Source organism: Neodiprion lecontei, chromosome 3, assembly GCF_021901455.1.
Source record: "Neodiprion lecontei isolate iyNeoLeco1 chromosome 3, iyNeoLeco1.1, whole genome shotgun sequence".
NCBI lineage: Eukaryota > Metazoa > Arthropoda > Insecta > Hymenoptera > Diprionidae > Neodiprion > Neodiprion lecontei.
This window is the reverse complement of record NC_060262.1, coordinates 37,129,413-37,148,172: the sequence shown is the minus strand read 5'-3', so window position 1 is coordinate 37,148,172 and position 18,760 is coordinate 37,129,413. Positions and strand designations below refer to the sequence as shown.

General features: G+C 43.6%; 1 protein-coding gene across 6 annotated transcripts in view; it reads left to right on the top strand.

Annotated features, from left to right (window-relative positions):
* Positions 1-18,760, top strand: part of LOC107223798 (KH domain-containing, RNA-binding, signal transduction-associated protein 2) — a 124,813-nt gene that overhangs the window by 39,292 nt on the left and 66,761 nt on the right. For all 6 annotated transcript variants that reach the window (XM_046734227.1, XM_046734224.1, XM_046734223.1 and 3 more), the window contains exon 2: positions 14,955-15,100. In XM_046734227.1, coding sequence (XP_046590183.1) covers positions 14,955-15,100 — 146 coding nt within the window. The remainder of the gene's footprint in view (positions 1-14,954; positions 15,101-18,760) is intronic.

Here is an 18,760-nt window from a genome sequence, read left to right as displayed (position 1 = left end):
TTTATTTTGGTTACGTATTTCCACGGCAAGTTAAATTGCTTTTCATTTTTCATCAGCGTATCCGGTGTTACGGTGGTTGAAAATTTTTCACTTTGATCTTCACAGTCTAACACGCGCGAATATCTTTAAGACACGAGGGACAAATTTCTGTTTTTATATTGTGTTTGAAAGAATATTTATACTGTCTGGCACAGACGGATGTTGGACCGAATGATCGAGTGATTGACTAGCACTTGTCAAGAGTTTTTCGCCGACACGAATATCATGTTATTTTTGAACAATATTGATTCAAGCAACACGGCCGATACCCTCCTTTACGTTTTACGACTTATACCATTAAATTTTATCCGCATGTATCCGCTATCCTGAGTAAACAAAAGTTTGAGAATTCAAGGAGATTTACTCGCGACTGGAACTAGATTTCGATATTAATACGATCCGATTTCAAAAAGACTAAAGATTCGAAAATTCTTCTGGATTTCGGAAAAAATATCGAGACAATTATTTTCTCCGTATTGAGCGACTAGATTCTTCCGCTCTTCTGCGACACAATTTGTCAATATTCAACTGAAAATGAACAACTTCCATTCCATTCTATCGAAAATTCGTATCTGAAGTCGAGCGTGCCGCTCTGATATATCATAAAATACGAGAATAAAAGTCTTTTTCAACTGCGGAGTTTCAATCCACTCAAAAGATCATATATAGATTCGATGAAGCTGCAACGAAGCGGGAAATCGGTAAGATAGTATCGAGTTACCTCGTCGAAATTCCAGATTACCAAACTACGTGCGTCTAGTTCGGAGTTCAGGAGTGGCCGTGGTGCATCTGCCCGATCGAATGAATCCTGATCCCGGCGTTCTTTTTGGGTGGTGGTTCGAGATCGTGGGGGCTTATCGAAACAAATGACCCTCTTTCCGACGGTATCGATCTGCCGGTAATAGTATTAGGTACGTAGAACGAGAGATATGCCACTGAAACTGCCCGGTTCCTAATCTGACCGCGTCTTCTCATCAATCTCGTACATTTATTTAGACCATACATACGTGCGAGTAGCTGATTCGCTAATATACGGCTACGTGGGCAGGCTGCAGCTGTTGCAAAATTTTTATCTTACGCCAAGAAAAATGCTTAACACCGTGAGATGATTAAATCTTACGATCGCGTGAGAACGATGACGATTTATCGGTCTAGCTGTATTAGGGTGGTTCTTATTTTGGTCATGGTGGAATTTCTTGACGCTCAACTCCCAAAAGTAATGAACATGTATAGAAAAAAGTTTGGCTGAAACCACAAATTTTTCCGATAATTCTAACACGCTTCGCCAAGCAATTGAATTTTTATATGGAAAAATGCATGTGTTTGAAATTTTTTTAAGAAATTGTTAATTACTTTGAAACTATATGTTACGAAAAATGTGTTATAACATTTTCGTAAATCTAATATTTATCACGTTGTTGACGAAAAATGAAGACATTTTTATGCAGAATAGATATATATTACAAAAATTATATCACAGATCTTTTTTGTAGAGCATTAAATTTCCTACCAAAAATCCATAAGAAATTTATTCACAATATATCGGTTTTAAAATAATCAACAGTTTTCGTGAAAAAAATTTGTCTGCTTGGCGGGGCTTGTTTGAGGTATCGGAAAAATGTCGAAATTTAGCCAGATTTTCTTCTATACATGTTGATTACTTTTGGGGGGTGAGAGCAAAGAAATTACGACACGACCAAAATAAGAACCACCCTAAACTGTATATGGTCCGCAGCTTATTTCACCCTCAACTTGATAACCAAGCTCGGTAGAAAAAGAGATACGAAAAAACAACAACAACATCCACTTATAATACACCAAGTTGAAATCACTTTGACACGGAATCCGCGGGATAATATGGACTTATCTAATCTGGCATAGAAGTTTATTAATCTAGTTCGCGATGCGTGTGTAACGTGCAAGCTTACCGGGCGAAGGAGAATACGCAGAATTGTTGCGGATTATTGCTGTTCCGGTTCATTGTCTGAGTGAGCAGAAGGGAAGGAAGTTACGGAGAGTCGGGGACGAAGTGCGCCATTTCGTGATCATGCCTCGGTGTATGTCACCGGCATGAGGCTCAGCACACACTCCGTGACTAGACAGCTTTTCCCGTATCGAGGAAAAGGCGCAGTGCCGACAGTTCGAGGTTTCCCGGGTTAAGACGACGGCCGTGGATCCAGGTCGGTAGCTGGGGAATGGGAAGATGATTAAATGCATCTTTTCAGGATGAAGTTTACGAATCCCCCGCACAGGCTTTCACAAATTTAGAAGCCCAGCTGCGGCAGTGTTTTGTGAACTTATCGCGGTAGGTACGCTGTGTGCTGCGACAAATCCTAGTGAAATTCAAACTGCACCACATCTCGGAGAAACTATTATTGTAAGATTTTCGAAATTTACGTACACTTCAAAGTTGAATTTACGAGTATATATACACAGATTTATGTCGAAAGCTCGAGGCGTTCGAGTCTTCGGATTTTATTCACCGATTTTAACCCGTTTGTTTTAATTCCGGAATCGGCACGGTCAAGGGGTTACACGGACGGGACGTAAATAGCAATGGGAACAGATCGCGGCTCGCTGTACCGTCTGTGGTGGACGAAAATCGAGCCAACAGATGTCCGAGATAAGCGCCAGCCAAGAATTGTGTTGGTTTACTTTGTAAAAGACAGATCGTCCCCGACGCTATTTATTCTTGACTTACCGCATATAAACAACGCGTTACGTCCGCACTATTATACTTCGATTACTCAAATTTATTTTTGATTTTCAAGTTATTAGGTCACGATTATTTCTTAATATTCAGCTGAAAAAACGAAAAATTCCGCCGAAAGACCTTTTTCAGACCTTTTCAGAATTAAATTCCTATTTATTAGTCATAGGTCTTTATTTCAATTTACCTTAAAGCAATTTTCATGCGGCATGAGTCAACGCGTTCGACTTGGATTTGGTTCAAGTTTCTCGATCTATTTATGGTTTCACCCTAATCAAAACTCGCTTTCGCAGAAAAGATGGTCCAAGTATACACAATATCTATATATACATAGCATATATCACGCGTTGTGAAACTTTTCAGCCTTTGGGACTCGAAGGCATATATATATATATATATATATATATAGGTATGCGAAGGGATGGAACTATGGAAGCTGCTTGCAGATTCGTGAACTCTAATATCGATTCAGTCGACGACGTGGCTTGTTCAGAATTCATATTTCAGTCACACCCCGACGGCACTATCCGCAACACCAGTAATTCTGATAATGAGCTCTTGAAACGTCAAATCGTCAGCGGAATCGTCGTAACAAACTTAGCCGCCAATTGAATGACGGTAAGGATTGCGTCATTGCTGCTTAGACCTGATTGTCAGAAAGTGATCTGAAAAATCTGGACTTAATCGGGCTGAGGAAGAATTGAGGAAAACCAAACTGAAATGTTTTCGGTTGATTGTTAAAGTATTTCATCCCGCATGGATCAACCCTTTCAGTGTCCAAGCGAGATATATTTTCATCGCGCGAGAGTTGGAGTGAATTTCTATCCATGTACCAGTTATCCGATCGTTTCTATTCGAGGTAGCTGTTTGACTCGATATATCGGAGGGAGTTTACACGATGCGTCGTAAAGTGATTACGCCCGAACGGTGAAAACGGTCAGAAAAGTTCGGAACCTTTTGGAAAGCGGTTTATAGTCCGTATACTCGCATGTCAAAAGTAATCCGATCAGTGTCACGTTGGAAAATAAAACTCGGCATTCGAGTTTTCAAATGGTAAAGAAAACTTTTCCAGTACGGACTCTGAAACGCGGGCAAATTTGGCCGGCCAAAACATTTGCCGGGAACTTTCGAAGCCTCATTTGACTTTTCGACGGAAAATTGACGCGCCAACCACCAGCCTATGGTTAAATTCAATTTCAAAGAGTTAATACGTGTTCGCGTCCAGTCACAGTGACGCCGTGAAAGAATTTCAGCGTCGAATTTCAATTTACCCGGTGGTCGACGTAATTTAGTAACGGATCCAACGCTGTCCAGTGTTATCTTACCGAAAGGAACACATCATTTCCTGGTGTCGTCAACAACACCGAAGAACGTCGATTTCGAGCGGCGTTAATTTTGACACCGCAATTTCCACAACGCGTAAATTTTTGGCCCAAAGCTCTGGTAACGACGTGCTTAATATCGCAAGCGAAGAGCACTCGAGGCTCCAATGATATTACGACAAGATCCTGGATTATACTAAAATAAGATCGAGATTACAGGGAGAAACTCCTCGCATTTCCGGCCCTCGTACCCCTGCCACGTCACCGCCGTCTAACTTTCGTGCAATTTTCTACAAATGTTGCGTGGGAATCATCCCCAGGATGTTAAAAGGGTCCTCACACGTATCCGCCGTGATGTTTCCCTCTTGGTACGTTTAATCAGCACGAGAACTTCCATAAAGCTTGTATGTCTAAATAATCCGATTCTCGTTACGCTGAAATGGTGTTTTATCATTGAATAATTTTCCGAAAACGCGACTGCGCGATGATTATTATTCAAATAAAAGATTTCTTTTCCTCCCACCTATGAACTCGCGAGCACAGTTTCATTTCCAATGAAATGGAAAATGTTACATTTGAGAGAAGTGTTTCCCACCGGGTTTCTTTGCGAAAAATAAGGGCCTCCGAGATCATAAACCGTGAAATACAAGTACCACGCGTCGGCAGGGATTGGCTGATGCAAAATTTTGTAACACGATCGTTTCCCGTCACAGGCTTTCATTTCGCGGTAAAAGTCATCCGATACCTGAGATACGTACGGTATTAGGAATGCGATATTTTTCAAAGTCAATCGTATCCTTAGTTCGAGTACTCGCGATGCTTGCACGTGAACTTGATTAAATCACTGCACGATCTGAGGTATCAACCTAGCGAGAATTGTTTTATTCATATATGTATAATTCAACATCGTTCCAGATTTTCACGTAGTACGTGATGTGGGGTGACTGATGATCATAGTCCTCGAAAGTTTATAGCCTACACTGTTCGCCAAACAAGCAGCACCGAGCGAATCATCCATCAGGCTTTCGATAAAGTCTTCACGCCTGTAAGACAGCCCGTGACTACAGCCTGAGGCTTACGATTCCGCTCATTTATAGCCTTACCTGTCCGCCTATCACCGATCATCCGAAGTCACCACATGGCTCGATCTAATCTGAAAATTGCCTCGGCATAAATCGTCGGGACTTGGTTCTGATAATTGCGAGATATATCCGTCAATAATTACGCCAGAGCAGCGATAGTTTGAGTCAAAAAATAACTTTGAAGCCGCTTTTCGCAATCGGAGAAACTGTACAGCTGCACGCCATCGCTTCGTGACGTGAGTTAGTGGTCCACACCGGAAGTGGAAGACACAGTTTAGTCTTGACTCGGTCAAATGCGCAGACTTCTCCCCAGCGGTTAAACTAACTCAGGTGAATAATCTTCGAGGATCTATGGCCGTCTTGAAAACGGTTGACGGGTCGACGCCGGGCCCTGAAGGATATGACAGGATCGGCAAAGGTTGAAACGAAAGTTGGCAGAGTGGAGAATTGTTTGCGGTATACACATGTCCGAAGTTTCTGCACGGATATAAAGGATTTGCAAACTCGGATGGCTGGCTAAATGTATACGCAAAACTTTTGTGGCTTGTGTTTACACCTTCGTTCTTGCTAAGTGTCTACTTTTTGCCCGGCTACTAACATCTCTGCACTGTTTTTCAGAGATGAGAAGGACACGTGTGTGGGAAAAATAAGAAAAAAAACGTAATTCAGAAACTTCTGCGCAGTGCAGGTCTGAACTAATTTCTCCTTACGGACGGTAGCTGCGAGCAGTGATAAATTGCGGATTGCTCGTTGTGTACGACGTCTCAATTTTTACCGCCATTTTTCCTGACATAGAATTAACCAAAGAATTTCACAGTATTGAAGTTGGTAACATTAACGTGATAAAGCATCGAAACAAAACTCGTTAATTTGCAGTTTTGGATTGATTTTGAAAAAGTTTAGTCTATAGAGACAATGAGTACGTTTTGGTTGAATTATGAATTACTAAATTTCAAATAATCCTGAAGTTGCGAAGTAACGTTTTTTTTCTTGAATATGCATCGTTATATTGACGTAACGAACTTCAACCTCGTAGAATTTCGCGACGCACGCAACGGCGTTGTACGTACTCCGAATTCACCTTCATCTGTGTTAATTCCGTGACAGCAACAGAAACCCTCGCAAATCCTTAATGGGTGGATTCAAAGGCGTGTCAGCAAATCTCGGAGGCCTTGCACCCTCCTGAAAATGTTTCCTAGCTCGTTCTCTGGTTCGACGGTATTGTACCGAGAAATTCAAGTATTTGCCTAATCCGCGACTCGCTTCAAGCAGCATAGAAATGCAGGATAAGCCTTTCCACGCAGTCCTAAGTCCCGGCTACGTAACTGGTTGGTATTTAGCAGCAGCAGTTTTCTTCGACTTAAGTCGCAGAGCTGGTTCGACTTCCTTGCAGCGACGGATTCTCGAGATGCATAAAGAAAATTCAACCCGCGTCCTCGATCCTCGAGATGCAGAAAAGCTGCCTCCTTGTCGAGTCAACACTCGCGATTTTTCCATTTCGAAATAAATCTCGGGGATACTCGATGCAGCTGCGCCGCTTATATCTGATACGAAAAACGCTATCATTCGGATTCTTTGCACGCATGTCGTGTCTGATAGTTTCATTCGCTACAGCTAGAGATGCAGCAAGAAAAAAATTAATAAATAAATAAATTGAGATTGGAAAGCACTTCGAGGTAAATGCAGACGTCTGGTTTGTATCTTATACTTGCGAGCAAGGAACGAGCACGAATTTTCCGACTTATCTTCCCATAAATTCTGTTCCTACACGGCGTTTCAAGCCGGCCTAACTTTGCAATGGTTGATTTTTCGAGTGGAAGAAAATTGTGCCGCCAACACGCGATACGCCCACGTCTCCACTCTGCGATGAAAAACATTTTCACCCTTGGCACTCCATCGAATATCGATTGGTACGAGTGCCAGTGCCACCTTTGAATGTGACACAAGTATGTACGGTCTGGTCGTTAATTTCATCTAAAGGTAAATTCCACAAAAAATTTCAAACGTTCATTTGAACTTTATGACGTTTCGATTCGTTCTTTGAACGAGGTATTTGATGCGTTAGTTCGGGCTACGCGGAGAAAAATAAATGCCTCCAATGAAATTCAGTGAAAGCTACTAACCCTGGCAAATCATCGCACATCACGTGCTACAGCAACCTATTATGACTTGATTACGTAAATGTGTTTGGAGATCTGTGTTAGAAGATACTACAGACCATAACCCGTCATGAGCCCCAGTATCTGTATCGTTGAAGGTTATAGCGATGGCCAGTATGATTGGCACTTCTTACCGCTTTGCTAACTTTCTAGGCTTTCGGTGTTTCACTCACAATCAGCGCACGATTTTCCGTGTAGATTCTTCGAATTCCTCGTGTATGGTTTTATCGTCAATCAGCATGAACGAATTTCGTTCCATTGAGAATTTTTCCCACCGGATGTGAATATTTTGGCAAATCTTTGTAACTATGAATTAAATGCTCATTTTCATCGAAATTATTCATTTGTACGAAGCGAAGCATTCGTGTTACGATAGAAATTGATATTGTGATAATTATGAAACCGGGAGAGATGCGAAATGTCTGATGGGAGGGAGGCATGAATTTCTAACGGCAACACGAAACTCGTGACAAATACTAATCGAAAGGGGATGAACGGATTAGTCAACCACTGCATTATTCAATCGACACGTATTTGTCTCTGGGTAAAATGTTGTTTGAGTAGAATGTGCACACAATTGAATAACGGAGATAACGAGTTTGGAGATAGTGGCTCAGAGAGAAATCGATTCATAGATGTGCAACGTTCTCGAGAGAACCTGCTGTATGATTTTATTTTGAAAAGTGAATAAAATACAAATGCTGACAGACTGGGTATCCTACGTATTCAACTCTTCACGTAGTGCTGAAGTCTCGGTTGACCGAACCGAGAAAATCTTGACAAAATATCCAGCGAGGGAAATCCTCCTGAAAAACTTGTCAAATCTTGTGATGAAATAGCAGAGGTTTCTTTTCAGCAGAATTGAGAGTCAGAGCAGTTGCGCAGACCGAATATCAGACAACTCGGATCCAGTGAAAGCCGAGTAATTTTGCTAGAGAGGTTCTCACTCATCAATTTTCATGTAACACGAGTATCAGACCCATTGCGGTCTGTTTGGATCATCTCCATACTCCCAAGATACGACTAAAGATAGAAACTCCGTTTGCAATGCACAATGGTGTGAATACGTCGTGCAGGATGCTCTTACGAGCGATGTCTTCCTAAGATAATCGTTGAACATGATGTGACCGATGTCCACTTCGGGCGTTAAGCGTCATCTCCGGGAGCGTCGAGCAGTCAGAAGTTGACGGAAGAACGGAGCACCGGAGAGAGGATTTCCTGAGTGCAAAACGACGGTATCGTTTCTAAGCTTTCCTCTCGGTGCGATGCAAAACTCGGCGTACTCACTGGGGCGACAAAACTCGAGAGCGTAAAGCTAAGGGCTTCGCTGTGAGCGAGGAACTACGAAGCGTCAGACAACGGTTCCCAGGGCAACACCATCCCATACATGAACCGACGAGTAATATTCCTGCTCGTACATCCTGGCCGGGCGTTACGACGATCATCGTTCTTCCACGTTTTCTACCGCCGCATCAACAATCGAGCTCCTGCGCTCGTACCGTTAAAAACCTCTCTGTAATTGGCTTCAACTTTTAATGATCGAGCTCGGCTCGAACAGTCACGCATGGGTTTAAGTACTTCGGAACTCCCCTTTAATACGCTTGTTTATAATTTATACACGCGCGTCCGTGCTTGGTTTCAATTCTAATCGAACTTGTACGAACTTCGACCTACCTAAAAATTAATTATTCTCATATTGTGGAAAATTCGAAACTTTATCCGCGGAATCGTAAAATTCCTTTTATCATTGCAGATCACTAATGTCTTTCGGTGCTTCGAAGCGCTAAAATTTTCACAGCAAACAACTAACCACCCATAAGTGTGTAGTATGTTTATTACGTTATTGTCGTTAAGTTAACGCAAACTCCCACCTTTGAGTGCTTGCGTGCTTTTCCGCTTATACCCACGCTTGTCGCGCCAATTTAGGGGAGCTTTTGTTGTCGCTGTTGCACCCCAAGTATACACACCTGCAGGGTATCCATACGCAATATGTATCTTTATTGTAGCTTGTGCAAGTGTATATTCGTACTAAATTCAAGAGTTTCGTGCGGAAAAGGTCCTGAATTTGTTACAGCCTCGACCCGGATCGAACAGGGACCGTTGTCACGTACAACCTGTGCGTGTCACAATTCTTACGAACATCGCGAATGGTCCTGGTTTATTTACCCCGTATTCTTCATGCACGCGCTCTTATATATGTATTACACACACGCGTAATCCTCCCGAACAGGCATCCATGCGCCGCTTTGTTCTTTGGGGGATTAGAATCCAGCGATTTTGGCTAGACAAGGGACGGACTGCATGAGGGAAAAATTGAGGCACGATAAATCTTCAAGCTCGCGAATCATACCAACGTCAAACTCAGTTTGAGCTGGGACCGGGTAGAGGAGGATAACCCGGAGCGGTGTTTGGCATATTGAAAATTTTATACGTCGGGCACGCGTTTCGATAAGGTGATCCTAACGGCGCAGATCCGCGATACGATGCAGAGCTAAGATATCCCGTCCTCAGCCACATTTGGCGAAACGCTGAAACATCCAATATCAATCCTGCCTATCCGTAGCGACATCCTGCGACTTCTCGTGAATATCGTATAATGTACCTCACCTCTTCTTCGCAGTTCCAAATCTGCTTCCGGCGGGAAAAATACACACCCAAAAGCTCGCTCAGCCCCGTGTGTATTCGCTGCAGCACGCCGTAGATTCTTCTGATCCGCTGCGAACGCAAATGTATACTCAAAAACTGGAATACCTTGTTCCGCGATTAATGCTCTTGCAAACTTTGCTGGCCCATCGATACCGGCACCGAAACACTAATTCCGGTCGTAAGCTTCCGACTCTCGGACAAACTTGACACGGATCTTTCTCCAATCCGGCTTCTGCTCGTCAGCATCAACCAAAGACCACGTCAGATCTTTCCAATAAAGTTCGGCGCTTTGATCCGTCGAACCGCAGGCCGACAACACGCCGCGTGCTTCACCCTCCGTGCAGTTAAGTTATCTCAAAATTACGGCTTGTTCCACCAACCCAGGCACGAGGTAGAAAGCAGAGCCTACAGGAGAGGGCCCCGGAATTTATGTAACCCATTCAACTTGCTCTTTGAGAAATACAATGCGGATTTCTAAAAAAAATTCCACATCCAAATGGAGGCCCACCGTTCTGTCACGATACAAAGGGTTGTGATGCGAAGGGGTGTGAAATCCCGCATTGACATTTTGCGGAATGCAGAGGGAATTAAGAAAACAAATAATTATGGTCTCGTTGGCAGTCTCCGCGTTATAATTGAAAACGATAATTTTTTGAATTTGGAAGATGTTCTATGTATTCTGTAAGGGCGGTGTTTCTTTCGCAAATGACGTCGTCTATGCGCGACTGGATATTTTACGAATTCATATCGCTGGCTGCTCGCTCGTGGAGTAAACACAATTATTTGTTGCCAACTGTCGTTTCGGCAGTTTCGCCAATTTTTATCCGACAGACACTAAATCCGAAACTAAACCCCCGCTCCTTCGCGAACCCGTTTGTTTTCTCGTCGTTGGGTCCTCGCCAGGCTTTCCTCCCGCAGAACTATCCGACACGCTGTCTGTGTCTCGGAGTTCGCATCCCTTCGTCCCCGTGGAGCCTAATACGGTGTATTTGCGCGATCGTCACCCTCGACATGTACACCCCGGTATTTGAGCCGAGGAGGATCCAGCGGCTGGAGGATGCGGGAAAAGCGGCAGCGGTGTCGAGTAGGGAAGAAGGTGGGCGGTGACCTAGAGTTTATGGTAATTAACCCCGAAGCGAAACACTTTAACCGCTCGAAGTCTGGGCGCGGAAAGCCTTCTTGAGATCTAAATTTATTAGCCCGGTAGATTCGTGGTGGCTTTGAATGTTGATTTCGCGGAGGATCCTCGCTTGCTCGACAGGAAATGAGATCGCTTCGGTGTCTAGAGTTTCCGGCGAATACGGATTGGCAGAGCTGTTCTTGACACTGACGGTTTTTCACCTTTGCGTTGGATCAGGTGTAGAGAACTCTTTGAACGGAATGACACGGTAAGAATGGGCAACGAAATCCGGCACGTGCAGCCTTGATCGAAGGCCTGACAACTTTTTTGTCTACCCGGAAACACGGAAGCTGGCTGTTCGAATGATAAGGAAATTTAATCCTGAAATACAGAAAAAAATTTCGGCATTTCGTACCGTGTATAAACTCTGGCTGTAACTCGCGACCTGCTACAGCGCTCTGGTTGTATGAGTGTATGTATAATATCATGAAATACATGGGATTTCCATAGAGTATCACGCTCTCATGCATAATTCATGATATTCTACATTATCGACGTGTTCTGATTCCAAAGTCACTCTCTCCCTCTTTCTCTCTCTCTCTCTCTCTCTCTCTCTCTCTCTCTCTCTCTCTCTCTCTCTCTCTCTCTCTCTCTCTCTCTCTCTCTCTCTCTCTCTCTCTTCGCTCCAATCAAAGTTACGTTCTTAGCTCTTCGTCGTTTTCCATCCATCTGCCTCCGCACTTCCATCTATTCCTACATCAATAATCCACGCGCTCATTAGTTCCCCAGAGACGAATGAATGCGTCTCTTTGCTATCGGACTTGTACACGTAAATACGCCGGGAATGAAAATTTGAACGCACGAGGATAAAGGCTCGATCAGGATCGAACAGGGGGGCAACGTATATGCTTTGATCGACGCGACGTGCTGAAATCGAGAGGCGATGCACGCCACTGACACTTATTGGAAACAATGCGCGTTGTACCCGGCATAAATTAACGATCAAATATCGTCATAGTCTTCCCTCTCCGAATTCAACCAACGGTATAAGCGGTAGTAATTTACGGATCCAGTTATACTCGTCATGATTTGGAGCACAATTCGGCCGCTGCGGTTATTCCACTCCGCGAGCTTGTCTAGTAATTTCAGTATTTTCATTCATTTTTTGTTTCACTCAAAAATACTCCGTTATTTCTGGAACCAAGCCAACTCTCGATTCAATTATTATTTCTGTTTCTCAGTAATCTCCGTGATCTTGTTTCCATACATTTTGGGATTTCAATGACATGACAAGGCAAATCTTCGAGCTTTAACGACCCATGACTGATTGTGAAGGCTCCTTGACCTCGGTTCAAAGGCTGCAGGATCTATCACGACCCGGTAATTCTGTTTGTCGGTGGTGCGGGAGCAAGAAATAGGACGAAACATCTTCCCGAGTGACATTGATTCAGCTAAGGCTCTCCGTCTTTGTCTGTTACGTGCCTAGGTCTGGAGTCTAGATTTCAGAAGCACTAAATCAGATCTAAGATCGAGGCGCGCTCTGGTTTTTAGCGGTGACGTCTGGAAAGCCTTTTACGTTGTTCCGCCTCGCACCGAACCGAACGAACGAAGCTCTGAGGCGCGGCAACTCTGTTTTATAAACGAGAGTCACGATTGGATCTTTCCATGTGGGATAAACATAATCCTGATATTCAAACCTCCGGCGTATTTCAGAACCCATTTTGCATGTTAGCCGTCTTTTTCTTTGGCACATTCGGGCGGATTGGGTAGCATTTTTTGCGATAAAGTTTTTGCTTTCAGATACCAAATATCCAAAAGAATTTTTTTCAATTTTTTTTGTTTTTTTGTCTTTCTCTCCTTTTTCCGTACTTTACTTTTTCTACTTCAACGCCGAATAATTCACCGCTGCTAGGGCAACAAGCGCGAATTTAGTAAGGTGTTGCTGCTTCGCCATGAAACTCATAAATCACCCCGCGTTAACGTATAGTTAACATATAAATATATCCACCCCGCACAACGTATCCGGTGGCCAAACGCATTTGTCTTATTCTGTCCAATAAATGTCCGCGCCGACGTCGAGTCCTTTTGACAAGCCGGAAGAGCCGAAAAATCGTTGATAAGACGTAGGAGGCTGAGAAACTCACGGGCAATCTTCACTTCCTGCCTGAGCGAGGGAGAATTCTCGTGTGAATGTCTACGAGTCATATTTCACAGCAAGGGATATTCCTCTTGTTCGCATTTAAAATACTGCACTTTGCCACCGATGTAAGGCGTCAACATTTTCATTCGGGTTCCGTCGTCATTACGAGGAATTTCAATGCACAATAAGTTTTACGCTGACGTGCAAATAAGTTTCGTAACGACGTATTTTAACGAACTCCAGACGTGAAAAATTCTGAGGGTTGTAAATGGTGGCGATTTATTTTTTTCAACGGTGATATAACGACGTGTTATTATATGGACCGTCCACGAGTAATAACCAGAAGTTCTCTGCTTTCATCGCATGACAATATAATTCAGAGAATATCCTGGGTTTATTATCTCGTTTATTTTATTCCACGTTTCACACACACACACACACTCACACATATATATACTGTTTTATATTTCTGTTTCGTTTACTTCCTCAAGCTCATTTTTTACTTCATATTTAACATTGTCTTTTGTTCGTATACGTTTTAAACCAGAGCAGAATGTTATATGCATATTAAGTGCTTCGATACAAGCTGGCGCTGGAAGGTGGGAGAGCTGCATGTTTATCGTGCTCGTTTGAAACTTTGCCGTTTTAACTTTTCCAAAGTACTCAACATGCCATGAATCTTCAGCGAAGTTGGCATTTCACTCGAGAGTACCTTGCACCGCGTACCGCAGTTTGCGGACACAAAAAATCGCCTACCTGCTCTGCTTATGCAGTTCGTCGGAAGAGGGCTTGAATTGATGCAAGCTCACGAATATTCGTATAGTATACTCGCATCTTGTTCTCCTTGAGTCGTGAAATGTCAAGGAAAGGTGAGAAAGTATAGGCTTCTACCGAGCACGAGAGACCTTTAAGGCAAGTAGCTACTGGCACGGAAAATAGGAAGTGCGTCATTGTGAATACAAAAAAAAAGCTCATTTTGACATGGTAATAAATTATCCGTGAAATACCGGTTCATTCAAATCGCTTTACCGCTCTGGGAATTGATTAGATATCTAACTAAGCCGATCTCTCGAAGATGCACAACCTCCTCTTGAAGAGGCGAAACTTTTTCCGTCGTGTAAAACTCTCGACCGTGGATCGGAGCTTGCGGCTTGCGTGTTACAACGAATTTGCCCTTTTGAAGCGGCAAGACTGAAATACCATGCAAGGAAACCGACCGTGACTGCTGCAATTATACGCAGAATTTGTAAACTCGGGGCGATGAATCTCTCGAGTGGATTTTGTTGTTGCGCGGAAAGGTTAACGATTAAAAACTTTTTCGATTCAATATTCAAGACTCGAAGAAAGTTGCGTGATTTGTTCGTTTCTTTCACCCAATATTGTGCCGCTGGGGGTTATTCAAGAAAGTGAAAATTTCCGTAACTTCGTATATAGTAAGTAGGTACCGTATATATATTTACACAATTGGTGCTGATTGAAAGATTGCGCGGGGAATAACTTCTACCAAGGCGTGTTATTGTCGGGTTAAATATGGGCGTAGCGTCGACTGATTTTGGCAGATATCCAAAGTTCACAGATTTTCGTAACGATACTTTGGCTCGGCAACTTCATCGGTAAATCCTCATTATTGTTACTTCACCGAAGGTTTCGCAATACGAAACCTCCGATTGCCCTCCTACGACGCCCGTTCCTCGATTTATTAAGCATCGATTGATTTCTTTTTCACTTTGTTACAGACTCCAACGGAGGCGGCAGGGGCGGCGTTCGCGGCGGGGGCGGCGGGGGCGGTGAAGGGGGCGAGAGAAGGATGGTGGACATCACAAGGGACAAGCCAATTAAAGTTTCAGTCAGAGTTCAAGTCCCCGTCAGGGATCATCCAAAGGTGAGTTTCGTTCCTCGTCCCAATTCTCATCTTACGGCGGTTCCGCGCCTGGCTGTTTCATTTGCTTCATTTGATCTGTAAATATTTATTACACGAGAATTCGTCGAATCAAAATCACTCCGAATCGCTGCCGCTGTCGTTAACTATGTAATTTGCTTCGAATACTCTCCCGGCGTACTTGAGGAAGGGAAAATCGGTCCCTCGCAACGTCGGAGAGCGGTGTAGGAATGGCGCACGTGTTAAACGAACCAAACTACGCTCCCCGAAAGCAATCTTCTAATGAAATGGATCTCATGAATTCAACTCCGGGTTATTTCTCGAAACATATGCGGATCCTACACCACGCGGTCGGGCAAACCACTCTCTACGATCAATCAATTCCAACGCGGAGAGCAGAGATACGGTATACACTGGCGTCAACGGCTCGGTATTTCGATGCCGGCTCTTTCGCTTCGGTAGACATAAGCGTTCACGTGCTTATAAGCATGTAGGCCATTTGTATACAACGTGATGAGCAGAGCTAAGGCTACTTATTATCCGGCTCGACTAACCACAAACGCAGCTGTACACCTATTATATTGCTTTAGTTTTCTACGTCGACGGGGAGACTACTGATCGATTTTTAAGACATTTCATCGATTCGTTAAGTACGCCGTACTCACGAGTTGAATTATTAAGACGGTTCATTGGAGTCTTGGTACGTTTGCGATCCCCTTGAATTCTTTTTCGAATTGTTTGGTTAATCTTTGTCTCTTTCAATGAACTACCTTTGAACCTTTCGAATTTTCTTTCAAATCGTTTTTTGCTGAGTTCAAATCTTCGTAAGTTTTATACTCGTTAATGGAATTAGCGTTCGTTATCTTTTTGCTATTTTTGAGAACCACGAACTTTTGTCTTACGATTAAAAGTAATTTCTGGAGACCCTTTTCCGATAATTGTAAACTCAAAAACTTCATAAACGGGGCCAAGTTATCGAAGTATCGATGTCTGAAAGAAGTCGAGTAACATAATTTCCAATAAGTGCTGCACCCCTTTAGCTCTCGAATAATACGTCGGTAGGTTAAAGATCATGCTTGGTTTTTCGACATGGTTCCGCTAATATTATTTGCATACTAAACGGTATCGCCGGAAGCCAGCTGAACTAAAGACAGAGGATAACTAGGTTGTGACCACTTTTGGATAAGACAACCCGTTACTCCGGACCTTTTACCAAAGGCGCCAACTTTCAACCTGGTAAATGGTTAGGTATAAGGTTATGAGTTTGGAATATCTTTTCTCACGTCGAAGAACAAGTATGCGCTAGAAGAACGCGAATGGATGAGAAGTGAAGTTCGGTTGAACTTAATTTCGTATTATAATTTTGTATTATCTTTGTTTCTTGTCATTGGAAAGTAAATTGTAAGTAAATTATAAGCCCCACGTTTGCCGATGGTCAAAGTTTCACTCTTGAAACGCGTAACTCTGAAAGAATAGAAAAGACGCAGGTCGTTGAAAAAGTTGAAAAAGTGAAGTTCTTGAATAATTTGAAAGTTTCGTAATGCAGTTGTCGCAATAAAATGGCTCGAGCGATGTTCCACGGTTTCCCTTTGAGTTATTCTGAATTCAATTATCTCTGTTAGTTTGTTTGTTAACGCGGTCATAACGGAAGCGTAGTTGATTAAGGTCGTGGAGTGAAGCAAAAGAAGAGAAAAAAAAAGAAACCAGTTGGATAGGACGCGGAGTCAGGCTTTGAGATGAAACCAGCTCATGGCAGGAGGTAAAGAGCCGGAGTGGGTCGCTTCCCGCACTGTGCAACAAATAAGAATGAGTTAATTAAGATGCGAGTTGCCGGGTCAGCCCCTTGGCGTCGAGCAACTTGGTCTGGGAGGCATTCCCGAAGTAGACTGAGAGGAATGAGCGCAACTACCGGTACGGAAGGGTAGAGAGTGCGGATAGTCGGAACGGGAGTGCGAGAGAGAGAGACAGAGAGAGAACCAGACAACGAGGGGATGGATCAATCCGTCTTCTCCAACCTCGCGGGCATCATGGTCAGACCTTCGGTGGTAATAGCTTCGCCTGGTCTCGGGAAAACACTACGGCGAGGAAAATTGGGCGAATAGTAATGCCCACTGTCGGATGGATGGTGTAGAGGAGGAACGAGCTGAGCTGGAAATCGGCGTGATGCTCAGCCCACGTCTTTATGGTCGTTGAAAGTTGATTCACCTCTGTGTAATCGGCAAGGAAACACATCGCCGACTTAGTTCCAGTCGCACGATTTTCAACTCCACGACAACCAGACCATCTCCCTGTCTCTGCATTTCAGTACCTGCGATTTTCTCGAAGCAGCGATGAGGCGGCAATTTACCGAAGGCAAAGAGTGCCGGCGGCTCTCACCGGAAGCGTGTAAGGTACCGAGACAGATTGGTCCGTTTATACGGTCTCTCCTTAACCGAATATCACTTAGATTTCCCAGGGAATTTGCGGGGTCGTTTGACGCCTCCGTTAAACAGGGCGACGCATTATCCGGCTCGTTAAGTGGCGATAGAGCCGCGGTTCCTTAGCGCGACACTCAGACTCCGCGCCGAGTCTAACGGGGGTCGAAGGCTGCTGGTCTCAAGGGAGGAGGGCCATGGTTCCGTCAAGATTAAGAGAGTTCGAATCATCCTTGTTTCCGGATACGACAGGACGAGGAGCGTCACTTTGGCGACGAAATTTTGAACGGTTAAATTGAATTTCGAGAGATTGAAGAACACATAAATCCAATCGCCTAACTTCGCACTGTCGATAAATCAGATTTTCTCAAAATGCTCAATTCAGTTACGGCACAACAATATCAGAGGGTCATGGAACTTCTGGTAAACTTGGCACGAGTTGTTTGCTGATTCGAATCTTTCTCCCTCCCTCCCTCCCTCTCTCTCTTTCTCTCTCTCTCTATTTATTTTATTTTTATTTTATGCATAAGACAATTTCTTTGTTACTACTTATATTGTACTTGTTTTCTCTATCATCATTTCTTTTTTCCTCTGCGCATTTTACTCTTCGTTCTACGTGTATCTGCTCCACCTGCTGTCCAACCTACCTGGACATTATTATATCTATATATATATGTGTATTCTATTCCATTCTCTCGCGCTCTCTCGATACACTTATACATGTACAATATACAGTTAATCGCACCCGTGTCCAGTGAAAACTTTTTACGTTCATCAGGAACAGTTTAATGCTCGAATGCAGCTTGTTCAAATGTCCGGGTGTTCAAACAGTTCTATCACTATCCTTAATAGGTATCCCCATTGTCGGGCTCTGAGGGATTCAGGTTGTCCGTTAGTTCCCCTTTCAGAAATAAAACGCGTCAACTTGAAGAAATTCCTCTGATTTCAAAGAGTTGGTGTCTAAGATGTCTCGGAGCCGATAGTAACGAGATATTTAGCTGAACTCAACTTGATGCATTGCGATTCACGTTTTCACTTTCGCATGGCAAACGTGCCGTGGCAAATAAAACTTTTTGAATCACTCCGTAATCGACTCGCACCACGGCGAGTCTTTGTTCATACCACATTCCGGGAGTGCCGAAGATCAGAGGCCACTCGCCTTCGTTCTCTTTGATCAGACTCGAGCCGTAGAAAACTCAGCATTCCTATCGGTACTGAGAGTCGAGAGTTGGAAGCAATTCCATTAGAG